The sequence below is a fragment of the Mastigoproctus giganteus genome, chromosome 2, assembly GCF_048544385.1.
Source record: "Mastigoproctus giganteus isolate SK-2022 chromosome 2, ASM4854438v1, whole genome shotgun sequence".
NCBI lineage: Eukaryota > Metazoa > Arthropoda > Arachnida > Uropygi > Thelyphonidae > Mastigoproctus > Mastigoproctus giganteus.
The window spans coordinates 198,248,637-198,266,016 of NC_143576.1; the positions used below are offsets into that span (position 1 = coordinate 198,248,637).

Consider the following 17,380-nt stretch of genomic DNA (forward strand, 5'->3'; position numbering starts at 1 on the left):
TGATGTCTACCACCTACCTAAACATCTTTGCTGACCAGGTACACCCTTTCATGGCAACGATCTTCCCCTCTGGTGGTGCCGTCTTTCAGAAGGATAATGTGCCATGCCATGCCACCCGGATTGTTTGAGACTGGTTTGCTGAACATGACGAAGACTTCCAGGTATTGCCTTGGCTTCCAAATTCCCCAGACATCAATCCCATCGAGCATCTGTGGTTTGTGTTGGAACAGCAACTCCGATCTGCGGCGTCTTCTGTAAGGTCCATGGTTGAGACCATGGACCTTACAGAAGTTAGAGGATCTACTGGTTACAAGTTGGTACCAGATACCACAAGACACATTTGGAAATCTTGTAGCTTCCATGCCTCGCTGGGTACGAGCTGTTTTGGCTGCACATGGAGGACCAACATCATATTAGGTAGGTATTTATAATGTTCTGGCTCATTGGTGTATATTGTTTATAGATAATTAAAATGTAATAAAAATAAATTTACAATGAAAAGAGTAAAATACAGATGAAGTGTACAGATGAAGTGATTTGAATATGTCGGCTATTACACTTCTTTATTTGTAAATTCACACACAATACAAACATGAAAGAAAAACATGTAACATTATCTGAGTTTCAATATGCAGTATGGCAGAGAATAAAAAAATATATAAACACGAAACATCAAACAAACACATGATGAAATGCAGCAGCATTTAGTGTACAATCTTAAAAGGAAACAGTTCTCTTACTCTATTTAACAATACTTTTATATTAAACCTTACCCACATTCTAACAATAAAGAAAGTAGCTGGGGATTTCAGGAACTGCTGGGAATCATGAAACAAGTAAATACATGGGCTGTGTTAGAGTAACTAAGAGTAAGAACAGGTGCATGTAAATACAGGTGCATAAAATGCAGATGATGAATTTGAAGTGCTAGTCAAGACATCGAAAGTGGATATTGTTGGGATATCAGAGACATTTTTCGGAGATATTGTTGGGATATCAGAGACATTAGCAAGACATCGAAGGTGGATATTGTTGGGATGTCAGGTTTCACACAGATATAACCAGTGTAGAATTGGAATTTGGGGAGTACAATGTGTACAGAAAGGATAGACAGGATAGGACGGTAGGAGGAGTTATGCTGTTAGCTAAGAAAAACATAAAATCTAAGGAAGTGCATCCAGTTGATATAGATGGACAGTGCAATGTTGAGTCAGTTTGGTGTGACATAAGCACTGGGAAAGGAAAAATGAGGGTAGGAGTTTGTTTTAGGCCTAATGACTCTGATAAGTAAAATGAAAAATTGTACAGAGAAATAGAGTGGGATAGTAAATCAGAGTGTCTTATAATGAAGGATTTTAACTTCCCAGATATTGACTGGTTTGTTATGTTTGTTATTTGGTTTTTAGGGGCATTAGCAACTAAGGCCATATTGCTCCGGGATATGCAGTGGTCATTCCCTGACCTTTCCGCATCCTCTGTATTTAGTGGTGACGGGCTGGAACCCTGGTCTAATCAAGAAGCATGTGCTACGCAGTGCTGCTCCTTCCCACCTGGCTACGGAGGCACCTGATATTGACTGGAACTTGTGGGTTGGTCATTTGCACACTAGCAAGGCTTTTGTGGATTTATAGGAGGACTGTTTTCTACAGCAGCATGTTAGAGAGGCAACCAGAGGGAGTAACACTCTTGATCTGATTATCAACAGTGATTATTTATGCATTAAGAATTTACAGATAAAGGAACCACTAGGCGGCAGCGATCACAGTGTACTGATGTGGGATTTACTTAAAGATGTAACTGCCATCAGGGGTAAAGGGAAGGGTTTTTGCTTTCGTAAAGGTGACTACAGTGGTCTCAGAGATTTTTGAAATTCTATACAGTGGGAACAACTGATGATGCTACCAACAGCAAATTCTACATGGGAAGCATTCAAGGAAATAATCTTGTACGCTACTATGCATTTTGTTCCAGATAAGAAATATTGTTCTTGGTTTAGGCCCAAATGGATATCAGATGAATTAATGAGGCTCGTGGCAGAGAAGAAAAATGTGTGGGATACATATAAATTATCAGGTGACACAGAAGCCTATGTCAGTTATAAGCTAGTCTGTAATCAAGTCACAAAGGAGGTTAGGCAAGTGTCACCAGACTATGAGAAATCTTTGGCAAAGGATGCAAAGAAAAACAGCAAAGACTTCCTTACTGATATATAAACTCTAAATTGAAGGGGATGAATCAGATTGGTCCATTTGATATCAATGGTTTGACTGTAGATGATCATTCTCAGATAGATGCCAAAATAAATAAAAAATTTGCATGTTCATTCACACATGAGTTATTCAAAGAGGAGAAGGCCAGATGTTTATCAAACACTAACAAGGAGTTAAATGATTTTGTAATAACTGAGAGCAAAGTGGAGGAGAATTTGTTGAAGTTAAACATAAGAAAGGTGCCTGGGGTGGATGGGATTTATCCAGTTATATTAAAGGAGGTGGCAAAGGAGGTAAGCAAACCCTTAGCCATAATTATCAGAGCATCCTTGGACTCAGGGGAAGTCCCCACAGACTGGAGATGTACAAATGTATCTCCAATTCATAAAGCGAGATCAAAGGGTGACATGAGTAATTACAGACTGTTAGTTTGATTTCTGTTCCAGGGAAAATAATGGAGTCACTTGTTAAAGAAGCATTGCAGGGTCATCTAGGTAAGACTGCAGTAATAATTCAGACACAGCATGGGTTTGTTAAGAGGAAGTCATGTCTGACCAATCTGATTGGATACTATGATGTGGTCACAAAGGAACTCGATGCAAAAAATAATTTTGATATCATATACTTGGATTTCAGGAAATCTTTTGATACCGTTGCACATGGAAGACTGCTGTACAAATTGGAGAGGTATGACATTAAGGGCAAGTTGCTACAATGGATAAAAGGATGGTTGAGTGGCAGAAGGCAGAGAGTGGTAATCAATTGACACTGCCCTTCGTGGACAAATGTTATTAGTCGTGTCCCCCAGGGTTCAGTGTTGGGCCCATTGTTGTTTTGTATATTTATCAATGATATTGATGAAGGTATATCAAGCTTAATTTGAAAGTTTGTAGATTATACAACGGTTGGTAAGGTTGTTAATAACAGTAATGACAATATTCTGCTGCAACAGGATCTGGAAAAGTTGGGCAGATGGGCTGAGAAGTGGCAAATGAAGTTTAACATTGACAAATGCAAAGTACTGCATATGGAGCAACCCCAGAGAAATGTACCAACTGGGTGGTGGCACACTCAGGTTAGTGGAGAATGAAAGAGACTCTGGGGTAATTGTGCAGTCAGATATGAAATTTTCTGAGCAGTGCAGATAGTCTGCCAGAGTAAGTCATGGGGTCTTGTCAATGATATACAGCAATTTTGTTAGCATGGATAAGGAGGTGATTATCGCTTTGTATAAGGCAATGGTCAGGTCACACCTTGAGTACTGCATACAGTTCTGGAAGTCTCATTTTAGGAAGGATGTAGAGTTGCTAGAACGAGTACAGAGAAGGGCAACAAGACTGCTGAGGGGAACAAAGAGATGCTCTTACGAAGAAAGGCTTAAGTTGGGCAAATTGCAACTCTGGAAACTAGGTACCTGCAAGGTGATCTGATTGAGTCCTATAAGGCTTTGAATGGATTGAGCAGGATCAATGCTGATGTGATTCATCCTCTTGCTCAGATTACAAACATGAAGGTGTATAAACTGAAATTGAGGAAAGACAGTTGTCGAATAGATGTGCAGAAATTTGTCTTTAGCCAGTGGGTAGTTGATTGCAGGAACAAACTTCCATCTGTCATTGTGGAAGTTGATAGCTTAAATAAATTCAAGGAAGAAGTGGACAAACTTTTGGAGCAAATGGATGGGTGAAATGGGAAGTTTTTGCATCATATACCTCTATTAATGCTAATAATATTTTTCAGTCAGTAAAAAAAATATATAATGTTTAAAAAGTACTAAATTAATCCATCAGTTCTCCAATTAGAACATATTAATACAATTAATGTCAAAAATTACTTCACCAAACTTGAATTTCTAAAACTGCAATTTTTGAGAAATACATGAGAAAAACTGTTCAGAAGAAAATGGAAGTAGAAAGGATAAATGAAGTAAAATTTTTAATTCTGTGAGATATGAATGGAATGGATGTTATCTGGTTAGTGCTCATGTTCAGTGTGGTTTGAAAGTATGTTAATATCTGTGAAATGATTATCTGATTGTATTAGTACAAGGGAAAAATTATGCCAACTGAAAATTAAAATCCTACTGTATGGTGATGGCTTTCTTTATTAAGGCCTCTCTTGAATGTAACATCTACAAATAAATAAATTACAGTAAACCTGATTCACAAACATCTAATTTAAACAAGAATTTTTGACACCACAAGTTCCATTTACAAACACAAAACTCAATTTTTACAAACTTTTGCTAAACTTCAGCAACTCCACAAGATGTTAGTTTTTAAAAGTAAAATGAATAAGAATGAAATATATAATATTTATCAAAGGAGTAAAAGTACATTTCATGCCATGTCAACCTTGGGGTGACCATTGCTAAATTTCAGAATTAAAACTGCAGCATCTGGAGACTAGACACCTGTGAGGTGATCTAATTTAGGTGTTTAAGGCTTTGAATGGATTGAGTAAGCTCAATACTCATGGTATTCTTCCTTATGTGTGTTTTCTCATCAAGAGGAAGAATTCCGTGAGTATTGAATGCCATAAGCTCAATACTCATGGCATTCTTCCTCTTGATGAGAAAACACACATAAGGGGGGATAAATTCGAATTGAGGAAGGATGATTGCAAATTAGATGTGTGGAGGTTTGCCTTCAGTCAGCAAGTGGTTGATTGCTGGAACAAACTTCCATCTATTGTTGTGGAAGTGGGTAGTTTGAATAAATTCAAGGAAGAACTAGACAAATTATTGGAGGGAATGGACAGGTGATGTGGGAAGTTTTTTGTTTTTTTGACTAATGAATTATAAGCTTGCTTTCTTGCATCATTTGCCACTACTAATACTATACTTAAATAGGTATTTACTGCATAAGAAATCATTTAATAATAAGTATGTAGTCTTTGTAATATATCATGCACAGACCAGTAATTACAAAAATATACACTTACACTGAGTTACAAAAATTGTTTTTTTAATTAAATTGAAAAAGCAATCACATGTACAGAATAATTAAATATTTCAACTGGATCTTCTTATCAGGCTGCATCTGGGGCATCAAAATAACTGCATAAGGAATTAAATTAAAAAACAAAAAATAAACATATCCTGTTAAACTTAACAGGACTAAATACGACATCAGTAGGATACCCACAATACATATCTGACATACTGTTTGTTTGTTATTTGGTTTTTAGGAGCATTAGCAACTAAGGTCATATTGCTCCGGGATATGCAGTGGTCATTCCTTAACCTTTCCGCATCCTCCGTATTTGGTGGTGACGGGCTCAAACCCCGGTCTAATCAAGAAGCATGTGCTACGCATTGCTGCTCCTTCCCACCTGGCTACGGAGGCACCATCTGACATACTATTCAATGGGATTGAACATGAAGTTCAGTCCCATTAAATGGATATTTATTTCTTTGTTTTTAATAGAATCCCTAACTTGGTTATTTTGATATTCCAGATTCAGACTGGTAAGAAGTTCAATATAAATGATGAGATGTAATTATAATTATTTTGTAAATAATTATAATTACATCTCATCATTTATATTGATGATTACTTTTTTTTTTAATAAGGGATAATTATTTTGTAAATAATTATCCCTTATTAAAAAAAAAAAAAAAACCTTTTGTAACATAGTATACAAGTAAGTGTGTATTTCTATAACTGAATAGTAAGAAATAATACTTTAAATTTTATTTACCAATATGTGCTGGTTTTATGGTATTCAGAGCTGCCTCTGCTTCTTCCAGAGCAGGTCTGGCAGCTTCTAGTTTTTCTTCAGCCACAGCTTTATCAATACTGATTTCATTGACAATAATCTGAGCACAATCTTTTGCCTTTAGAACACTGTTTTTCACTTTCTCAGCAGCTTGTGCCCGCATTGTTACTTCAGCTAATACCTATATTAAAATACAAGTTTAGAATATACAAGTCACTCATATCTGAGTAAAATTAAAATTGGAGAAAAAAATAACTAATTTGAATAATTATTTAAATTGCAACTATTTGAATAATAATATTAAAATTATTGAAAATAAGTACACTTTGTTTGCTATGTATTGTATATGTGCGAAATACTCAGCAGAAACAGAATGTATAGACTGAGATAAATGAAACAAATGGTATAAAGGATATAAAATAAAAAAGTGGGGAGCATTTGAGAAAGTTGATTAACACAACAAATGGACTGATCAAAGGAAAAGTATCACTGGACTACTTTGTTCCATGTGTACTACCACCAATAAAATCTAAGTGAACAATCAAACAGTGGAACCTTGTGAAAAATTATAGTTGTCAGAATGATGAGTGCTATAGAGAAATTAATGACAACAGCCAACTTTTTTAATTAAAAGTTGTACAGTTGGATAAGTTTTCTAAAATTTAAAAATAAATGAATACAAAATACTCATCTGTCTATAACAGAAGTTCCCAAAGTTTTATAACTTGTATATAGCCATCACAATAAACATAATTTTCTTGTACCTATATGAAAAAATACTACCAAATACTAAACCTGTTTATCTTCTTCTTCTTCAAGAGGAGTGTTTCCATTTACAATGGGTTTCCTCAGCCCACAAGTTATTTTTTGGCAGGAATTTTTTCCCGCCATAAAGTGCAGTTCAAGGTGTCTTGGTCAGTTAAAACTCTATCCATCCATGTCCTCCTAGGTCTTCCTCTTCTCCTTTTTCCTGGAGATATCCATTCCAGGAGAGACTTTGGATATCTGGTTTCTTGCATCTGTTTTACATGTCCATACCATGTTAAATGCTTTTCTTTGATAGTATCAAAAATATTCTTTTTCACTTGCATTTTCTCTCATGTCTTCATTCCATTTTCTGTCTCTAAACCTGTTTATAATAGGGTAATTGCTACTTATGTTTTTGGAAATGTACACACCATCAGTGATATGTGTCACAGGTTGAGAATTGTTGATCTGTGTAACATAATGACCATCAAATATATGGATGCTCAAACAAGGGAAATTATTATCAGTCTAGAAATACATTTTAGGTTGTACAGGTGTGGGTTCTCCCCCCAACCCCTATGAAATCACCTGTGGTTCCTTTATCTTCCTTGTTCTAGTTTATTCATTATTTTCTGTTTATGAAGCATTGGTATTCACCTGTAGAATGTCCATCTGTAGTCCTTCCGCTTGAACACCAGCAGTAGTAGTGCCATTACAGGAACTGTGAGATACTGTGTGATGCATATAAATTATCAGGTGACACAGAAGCCTATGGTAGATATAAATTAGTTTGCAATCAAGTCACAAAGGAGGTTAGGCAAGCAAAGGCATTTTAAGCGAAATCTTTGGTGAAGGATGCAAGGGAAAACAGCAAAGACTTCTTTACTTATGTAAACACTAGAAAGTAAAGGATAAATCAAATTAGTCCAATTGATATCGATGGTTCAACTGTTGATGATCCTGTCAAGTAGCTGACAAACTGAATGAGTATTTTGCATCTACATTCACACATGAGGAGTTATTTAGGGAAGGGAATGGCAAAAGTTTATCAAACTCGAACAAGGAGCTCGATGATTTTGTAATAACTGAGAGGAAAGTGGAAGAGAAATTGTTCAAGTTAAACATAAGAAAGGCACCTGGGGTGGATGGGATCTATCCAATTATATTAAGGGAGGCAGAAAAGGAAGTAAGCAAATCCTTAGCCATAATCATGAGAGCATCCTTGAATTCAGATAAGATCCCCATGGACTGGAGATTTGACACGAATGTGTCAAAGGGTGACACGAATAATTACAGACCTGTTAGTTTAACTTCTGTTCCAGAGAAAATAATGGAGTCACTGGTAGAAGAAGTAATGCAAGATCATCAAGACAAGGCTGCAATTATACTACAGATACAGCATGGGTTTGTTAAGGGGAAATCTTGTCTGACTGGATGTAAAAAATAATTCTGATATCATACACTTGGATTTCAAGTAAGCTTTTGATACTGTTGCACATAAAAGACTGTTGTACAAATTGGAGCAGTGTGGCATTAAGGGCAAGTTGCTGCTATTGATAAAGGAACAGTTGAGTAGGAGAAGACAAAGAGTGATAATCAATGGACACTGCTCCTCATGGACTAATGTTATTAGTGGAGTCCCCTAGGGTTTGGTATTGGGCCCATTGTTGTTTTCTATATTTATCAATGATATTGATGAAGGCACATCAGGCTTACTGTCTAAGTCTGCAGATGATACAAAGGTTGGCAGGGTGACCAGTGACAGGAATAATAGTATGCTACTGCACTAAGATCTAGAAAAGTCAGGTAGATGGGCTGAGAAATAGCAATTGAATATTAACTTTGACAAATGCATGTGAGGAGAAGTAATACGCCCCAGAGTAACATACAAACTGTGTGGTACTACACTCAGTCATATATGAAATTCTCCGAGTAATGCATACAGGCTGCCAGGGTAGCCTTGGAGTTTTGTTAATGATATACAGGTATATCATAACTTTACTAGCTAGGACAACAAGGAGGCAATTATCCTGTTGTACAAGGCCATCATTAAGCCACATCTTGAGTACTGCATACAGGTCTGGAAGGCTCATTTTAGGAAGAATGACGAACTGCTGGAAAGAGTACAGAGAAGGGCAATGAGATTGGATATGGGAAGAAAGGGGTGCTCTTACCAAGAAAGGCTTCTGTTCTGCAGCATCTGGAGGCTAGACACCTGTGAGATGATCTGATTGAGGTGTCTAAGGCTTTGAATGGATTGAGCAAGCTCAATGCTGATGGGATTCTTCCTCTTGCTCAGACTACAGACATAAGGAGGGCACAAATTCAAATTGAGGAAGAACATTCTTCCTCCACTTTGAGGAAGAATGGTTTTGCAGAGGAAGTTTGCTGGAAAAAACTCCCTGTGTTGTTGTGGAAGTTGACAGCTTAAATAAATTCACAGAAGAACTAGACAAACTATTGGAAGGAATGAATAGGTGAAATGGGAAGTTTTTGGATTTTTCTTTTTTCTTTTTTTTTTTTTTTTTTTTTTTGTCTGGTGCTGTGTAAGCTTGCTTTCTTGCATCATTTGCACTGTTAATGATACTTCCTAAAGTGAGGTTAGTCTCTCTCTCTAGTTTTCTATTTTTTTCTTATCTATTAATTTTTGTTGTTAAGTAATTATGAGCTCTTATTTTTATGCTTTTTGTTTGCCTGGTGGTAATGGCAATTCCCGGCAAATATAATACTTGCAATACTTTCAGAAAAATGTTCATAGTAAAATAGTGATTAATTTACATTTAATTATATAATAGTATCATATACAGTGGCAGACAAAAAAACAGCATCACATTAAAAAAAGTAACATTTGTAGTGAAACGTATAAGACATTGATTACAGCCTTTTTGTTTGTCACAAAGCAAAGGTATTGCATCAGATAACACTTCTATTGCATCAGACAGTAATTGCAAGGTATTGCATCAGCTGTTTCTATAAATACAACGTTGGAAGGATATACATACTCATTAGTATCCTATTTTGTGGAGGTGTAAGAATGGCTCCATATGTTCAGTTGATGTAAAAAAAAAAAGTGTAGCTGTTGCTCTGTCCCAGGAAAGGCTTTCTATGCAGCATGCTATCGTTGATAAAATGGGCTACCACCAGTCAACAGTATCCCGGGTGCTGAAATTAAAGCGTGAAACTGGTGATCTGAAGAGAAGACCTGGATCAGGCCGTAAGAGAGTGACTATGCCTTCCCAAGATCGATAATTGAAATGCCTATGCTTTCGTAATCGCCTGCTAGTGCTCTTGATCTAAAACTGGACTTTGAGATGGCCTCTGGTGTCGAAACAAGTGCATGAACTATCCAAAGACAGCTTTCTGAATGTGGTCTGCATGCCTATCAGCCTAAGAAGAAGCCTTTGTTGACCCAAAAAATGAGGAAGAAGCAACTTGCTTGGGCTAAAATGCATGTTTCGAGGACAAAAGAGCAGTGGGACACCGTCATCTTTTCTGACGAATTGAAATTCAACCTACATGGCTCAGATGGGAAGTTATATGTCAATAGACGAAAATCAGAGACATACCATCCTGACTGCATAACACTGACTGTAAAGTTCCCCCGCTGGTCGGTCAGAGGGTCTGGGGATGCATAACAAGCAAAGGGGTGTGGCAAATTAAGTTTATTAATGGAACGGTGAATGCAGAAACTTACACTGCTATCTTGGAGGAGTGCTTGAAACCCGATATAAGGGATCACCACACAGACATCCAAAACTGCATTTTTCAACAGGACTCAGCACCTTGCCATGCAGCAAAATTGGTAAGCTTTATGCTATTTAGATTTAATGATGAGTTTGTCTTCTTGTCTCAAAATGTTTAAAACATACTTAAATCAATGTTTTCCCTTGTTTTTCTCCCTTAAGGTGCAGTCATATCTCAAAAATGCTGGCATTACAGTGTTGGACTGGCACAGCAACAGTGCAGATTTGAACCCTATTGAAAATTGCTGGTACATAATGTCATTTAAAACTGCTCCGAAGCCAACAAGTAAGAGTCAGCTGCAGGAGAGCATTGTAAGGGTGTGGTACCACGAAATTGAGCAACCATACATTGAGAAGTTGATTAACTCTATGCAGATTAGCATTAGCATTAGCATTAGTAGAGGCATTTGATGCAAGAAAGCAAGCTTATGCAGCATCAGCCAAAAAAAAAAAAAAAAAAAAAAGTAACATAAATAAATAAAAATAACCACTTCCACTTCACCCCTCTGTTCGTTCGAAATACCTGTCCAGCTGAGCCTTAAACTTATTTAGGCTATCAACTTCCACGACAAGGGATGGAAGTCTGTTCCACCCACCAACCACCCGCTGGCTAAAGGCAAATTTCCGCACATCTATCCTACATCTGTCTTTCCTCAATTTGAATTTATGCCCTCTCAGGTGATTTTTCTGAGCTAGAGGAAGAATCCCATCAGCATTGAGCATGCTCAAACCATTCAAGGCTTTGTACACCTCTATCAGATCACCCCGCTGGTGCCTAGTTTCCAGACACTGTAATTTGCAAAACTTAAGCCTTTCTTCGTAAGAGAACCCCTTTGTCCCATTCACCAATCTAGTTGCCCTTCTCTGTACTCGTTCCAGCAGCTCTACATCCTTCCTGAAATGAGGCCTCCAGGCCTGTATACAGTACTCCAGGTGTGGCCTGACCATTGCCTTATACAAGGGAATAATCACCTCCTTATCCCTGCTAGAAAAATTCCTATATATCATTGACAATACACCATGAGCTACTCTTGCAGCTCGTCTGCACTGCTCAGAGAACTTCATATCTGCCTGCACCACCACCCCCAGGTCCCTTTCATTCTCTACCACTGTCAGTGTAGTACCACAGAGTTGATACGTTGCTCTGGGGTTGCTGTTTCCCATATGTAGTACTTTACACTTGTCAATGTTAAACTTCATTTGCCACCTCGAAGCCCATCTGCTCAACCTTTCCAAATCCTGTTGCAGCAGCATAGTGTCAGTAGTGTCCTTGACAACCCTGCCAACCTTCGTATCGTCTGCAAACTTGGACATTAAGCCTGATATACCATCATCAATATCATTTAGAAATACAGAAAACAATAAAGGCCCCAATACTGAACCCTGAGGGACTCCACTAATAACATTAGTCCACGATGAGCAGTGTCCATTGATTACCACTCTCTGTCTTCTCCCCCTCAACCACCCCTTTATCCATAGCAGCAACTTGCCTCCAATGCCACACTGCTCCAATTTGTGCAGCAGTCTTCCATGTGCAACAGTATCAAAAGCCTTTCTAAGATCCAAGTATATAATATCAAAGTTATTCCCTGCATCCAGTTCTTTTGTGACTGCATCATAGTATCCAATCAAATTGGTCAGGCAAGACTTCCCCTTAACAAAACCATGCTGTGTCCTAGCTATAACTGAATTCTTGTCTAGATGATCCTGCAGTGCTTCTTTCACCAGTGCCTCCATTAATTTTCCGGGAACAGAAGTTAAACTCACAGGTCTATAATTACTTGTGTCAGCCTTTGATCCCCCTTTGTGAATTGGGGTCACATTTGCACATCTCCAGTCAATGGGTACCTCCCCTGAGTCCAAGGAAGCTCTCATAATTATGGCTAAGGGTTTGCTTACCTCCTTTGCTGCCTCCTTTAATATAACTGGATAGATCCCATCCACCCCAGGTGCCTTTCTTGTGTTTATCTTCAACAATTTCTCCTCCACTTTGCTCTCAGTTATTACAAGATTCTCTAGCTTACTGCTAGAGTTGAATACACCTCTGGCATTCCCCTCGCTGAATAACTCCTCATGTGTGAATGTCGATGCAAAATATTCATTTAGTTTGTTAGCTACCCGAGCAGGGTCATCAACAGTTGACCCATCGATCTCAAGTGGACCAATCTGATTCATCCCCTTCCTTCTAGAGTTTACATAAGTAAAGAACTCTTTGCTGTTTTTCTTCGCATCCCTTGCCAAGGATCTCTCGTAATCTGCCTTCGCCTGCCTAACCTCCTTTGTAACTTGGTTACAGATCAACTTGTATCTATCATAGGCGTCCGTGTCACGTGTTAATTTGTATGTATCCCATGCATTTTTCTTCTCTGCCATATGCCTCATTAGTTCATCTGACAACCATTTAGGCCTAAACCTTGAACAATATTTCTTAGTTGGTATGTAAAGCCTAGTAGCTTCCACGATAAGTTCTTTGAATGCTTCCCATTTTGAATTTGCTGTTGGCAATATCATCAGTTGATCCCACTGTATAGAATTTAAATACTGTCTCAGTCCATTGTAGTCGCCTTTACGAAAGCAATACCCCTTCCCTTTACCCCTAATGGTAGTTACCTCTTTGAGTAACTCCCACTTCAGCACACTGTGATCACTGCCACCAAGTGGTTCATTTATCTGCAGATTCTTAATGCATGAAGAATCACTACTGATAATCAAATCAAGAGTATTACTCCCTCTAGTTGCCTCCCGAACATGCTGATGTAGAAAACAATCATCCAATAAATCCACAAAAGCCTTGCTAGTGTGTGAGTGACCAGCCCCCAAATTCCAGTCAATATCTGGGAAATTAAAATCCCCCATTATAAGACTCTCTGATTTACTGGCCCACTCTATTTCTCCGAACAGTTTCTTATTATACTCATCAGAGTCATTAGGCCTATAGCACACTCCTACTCTCAATTTTGATCTCCCAATGCTTATGTCACACCAAACTGACTCCACACTGCACTGTCCAGCGATGTCGACTGGCTTCACTTCCTTGGATTTTATGTGTTTTTTAACTAATAGCATAACCCCTCCTCCCTTCCTATCCTGTCTATCCTTTCTGTAGACATTGTACTCCCCAAATTCCAGTTCTGCATTTCTTATATCTGTGTGACCCCACGTCTCTGAAATCCCCACAATATCTGCCTTTGATGTTTTGAGCAATACCTCAAATTCATCAAATTTATTTACTAAACTCCTAGCATTGGTGTACACACAAGTATACATGCACCTGTTCTTTTTCTTAGCTACCCTAACACAACCCATGTGTTTACTTGTACCCCAATGATTCCCAGCAGTCTCTGAAATATCCTGCATCTTATTTTCCAGGCTGCGGCTCATTCCAATAGAAGCAGTGCAAGAATCACTTTCACCTCTGCCAGTGGCTACTGTTAATCTATTTGTCCTTGTATCCCCCCAATCTAGCAGTTTTCCGACCCACCTAACATTGCCTCGATAGCATCAGCAAACATTCTTGCACCCTTTCTATTTAAGTGTATCCCATCCCTGTAGAAGCAGTCTCTCCTGTTAACAAGTACAGACCAGGCTGAAAAAAATTCTACCCCTTGAGCCCTGCACAATCTTTCCAGGGCCGAATTGATTGACAGGGCTCTCATCATATACTCCCTCCTATCGTGTCTGGGCAGAATTGCCCAGACACGATAGGAGGGAGTATTGCAAAGATCATTGCAAAGCTATAATTGCAGCTCGAGGAGGAACAACAAAATACTGAGGACTTATTTTGTTGATTTACAGTACATAATATTATTACATTAACTTGTCATTCATTTCAGTTTGTACATGCAATAAAACGTATGTTTAGTTGTCATGATTGCCATTTGCATGATTTCCATTAATTACGCATTTTACCCTTTGGGAAGATATTTATGGCGATTAGGTATATCAGGTGGAGTTTTTTATTGGATTTCATTCACAGAGATATATATATTCCATCTAACAAATGCATTTTGAACATTTCTGCAACCCAGAATGCAGCGCAAAACACATTATTTGCAAAATTCACAAGTGATGCAGTTTTTTTGTCTGCTACTGTATGCTTCCTTTTTTCTTTTTTTTTAATCTTTGATGTAAAAAAAAATTCTGGTAATTTTTAGCACTACATATGATACAACTTTTATTTTATTTTTTATTTTTTTTAAGTTTAATACAGGAAGCAAGTCAATTAAGAAAATATAGAGAAGATAGCAACCCTAAAAATGAGACTATACTAGCACTGTAAACAAATTATGAACATAGCTGTCAAATTTTGGAAGTCCAATATAGGAGGCACATATCTGCCAACTCTGAGGAATCTGTACTTGTAAGGTCTATAATAATCATAATAGGCATACAGTGTGCACTGGCAATTGATGTTTATTATATTATTAAAGGTTTCTAATAACTCTCCCTCTTGTATGTCATATTTAAAACTTCACATAAACAGAACCAGGGTTTTTACAAGGGTTTTTAAAACACAGTTTAATAATGAAAACTTTAAGCCTTAAGTTATAGCAGTATAATTAAATCAGGCAAATACAGACACAAATTCAAAAATCATTGCACCTTTTCAGCAGTTTGTGAAGCTACAGCTAGCTCTTTCTCCATTACAGCAAGTTCTTTTTTCAATTTCTCCACAGATAGTGATGCCTCTTCTAATTTGGCAAGACCATGTTCCATTCGACTGGCCATATCCCCTATTTCAGTGTGCTTTTCTTGATAAACAGCTTTGTAACTTCCAAGAAAGAGCAAGTAGGACTTTGGAGTTACATGTGTTGGACGGCGGAATCTAGACAGTAAAAGTTATGATATATTTAGAAATACAATTATGTTAGATACTGAAAAACATTTAGCACATTATGCATATTGTTATAGAGACTACCCTTAATTATACACTTTACTAAATACAGCATGACCTCTTTCTCTCTCTCTCTCTCTCTCTCTCTCTCTCTCTCTCTCTCTCTCCCCAATTCCAGGGATTATTCTGCTGAAAATCTGGCTCCATGATTAGCAAGTATAAATACTTATGAGAAAAATTAAAATTAAGTTCCTAACTCATAAGATATTTCTGTTCTGTATAAAAAATTGTTTAGTATTAATATATTTTATACACAGTAATTCATCACTGATGTTACACCAAGTAGAAAATACAAAGGAAAGAAAACACAAATGTAGGGTTTGCCTTTAGTTCATAAGTGTTTTTTTATTTTTAATATTATTGTGCAAGTTTTATAAGATTCTGATTCTTTTAATATGTATTACATTTTTTATTATTATTACAATATGGATTTGTATCTATGAGATAATTATGGATATAGTATTTCACACTGTTCTACATGATTAATGATACAACCACTGATGCATATGGTTTTAAACTTTTATTTAGGATTTAGCAAGTGCATCCAATTATTAGAAAAGCAACTTTTTGTAGGTGTATAGAATATAAATTAGAATTTTAGAAATTTTTCTATGTACATTTCATCTATTTCACCTCTTGTAATCTACACAACTACATCTAAATGTTATAGGACACTACTTACCCTTCATCATTGTAATAAGTAAATAGGAATGAAGAGAAGATTCTGAAAATGAATTTATGTTTTGCATATGATTGATGATTTCCGTGAAGGCGGAACACATTTCACCATAATAACGTAAAAACCCACACAATTATCAGGATTACTGCAAATGCAATAAGATTGAGTTTACTACCCATTTATAATTAGATGCACAAACAGAAAAACCTAATAAACTGGAAAGTGCAATTTGCTTTTATTGTTTTATGGTAGTGACCTCCAGAAATGTGTTTTAGAAAAATATCAACAAAGGTGTTCAAAACTGATTCTTATAACGGAACATATGATAGCAATGAAAATGTGGTGCAATTTCCATTATAAATATGACCTTTTAGAAAGATAAATAGCTTAGTTATATAGCAAAAATTTCAACTTCCAAGGTCTTGGAACTAATTACCAAAAAAAAAAAAAAAAAACAGCATTATTGGGTTCACATTACAATATTTTCATGATACCCCCATTTATTACTATGGGATGCAGAATACATTTCCACGATTTTTTTAAGTTTGCACCAGCCAGCAAAAACTTATATAGAATCGAATTTCCATAAGTCGAGTATTATGTAAGTCAGGGAGTGGCTGTATTTACTTTAGGAAGTGCTGTTTACTTGAAAATAATGCAATATCAAGGTAACATTGAAAAGACAACTTAACATCATGTTAGAGTAGTAAGACTATGTATATAACAAAGAAATAAAGGAATCGGAATGTTCTTTCCAATAGCTAGTAAATAAAAGTTAATAAAACTTTCCCACATAAAAAAGAAATATATAGAACTTTACCTGTGGAAGTATTCAACACAGCAGAGTGACACATTGTGATGAATATTTCCCATTGCTTCCATTAATTCTTGTTTTACATTTTCACTGCAGATGACATCAAAATCTGCCAGAAAATGTTTGGCCACTGCAACCAAAGCATCTTTAGGCCATGGCTGGAACCAGTCAATAGTACAGCCAGATATAAGGCCAGGAAATTTCTGTGCACGAGTCCTAAATCGTTCACCAACCTTAAAAACAAAAAAGAGAGTTAAAAATAGAGGATGACTATAATTTCATATAGCCAAATAGGATAATTACTAATAGTTAAAAAAATAAAATATCAATGCATAAAATTAACTAATATAGACATTTTAAGTTGTTCATTTCATTGTTTCAATACTTAGGCATTCAACATATGCAAAAGTGCAAGTTAAACTTTATAAGTTTTTCAGGTCAAAGACCAGATGGCCTGGTCTTTGACCTGATATTGTTGCTATCTGTCATTTTGATTCAAGGTGGCAAAAGAAACATAATGCATTCCCAACCATTATTTGCCAGTGCATCATGCATTGTTTACCAAAGGAAAGT

At 36.8% G+C, this 17,380-nt stretch overlaps 1 protein-coding gene across 1 annotated transcript in view; it reads right to left on the reverse strand.

Annotated features, from left to right (window-relative positions):
* Dhc1 (dynein axonemal heavy chain 1) overlaps positions 1-17,380 on the reverse strand; it is a 620,756-nt gene that overhangs the window by 206,679 nt on the left and 396,697 nt on the right. Inside the window, exons 51-53 of the mRNA XM_090390121.1 lie at positions 16,814-17,040; positions 15,023-15,245; positions 5,913-6,111 (exon numbers count right to left, since the gene is read on the reverse strand). Of these exons, the coding sequence (XP_090246247.1) occupies positions 5,913-6,111; positions 15,023-15,245; positions 16,814-17,040 (649 nt within the window). The remainder of the gene's footprint in view (positions 1-5,912; positions 6,112-15,022; positions 15,246-16,813; positions 17,041-17,380) is intronic.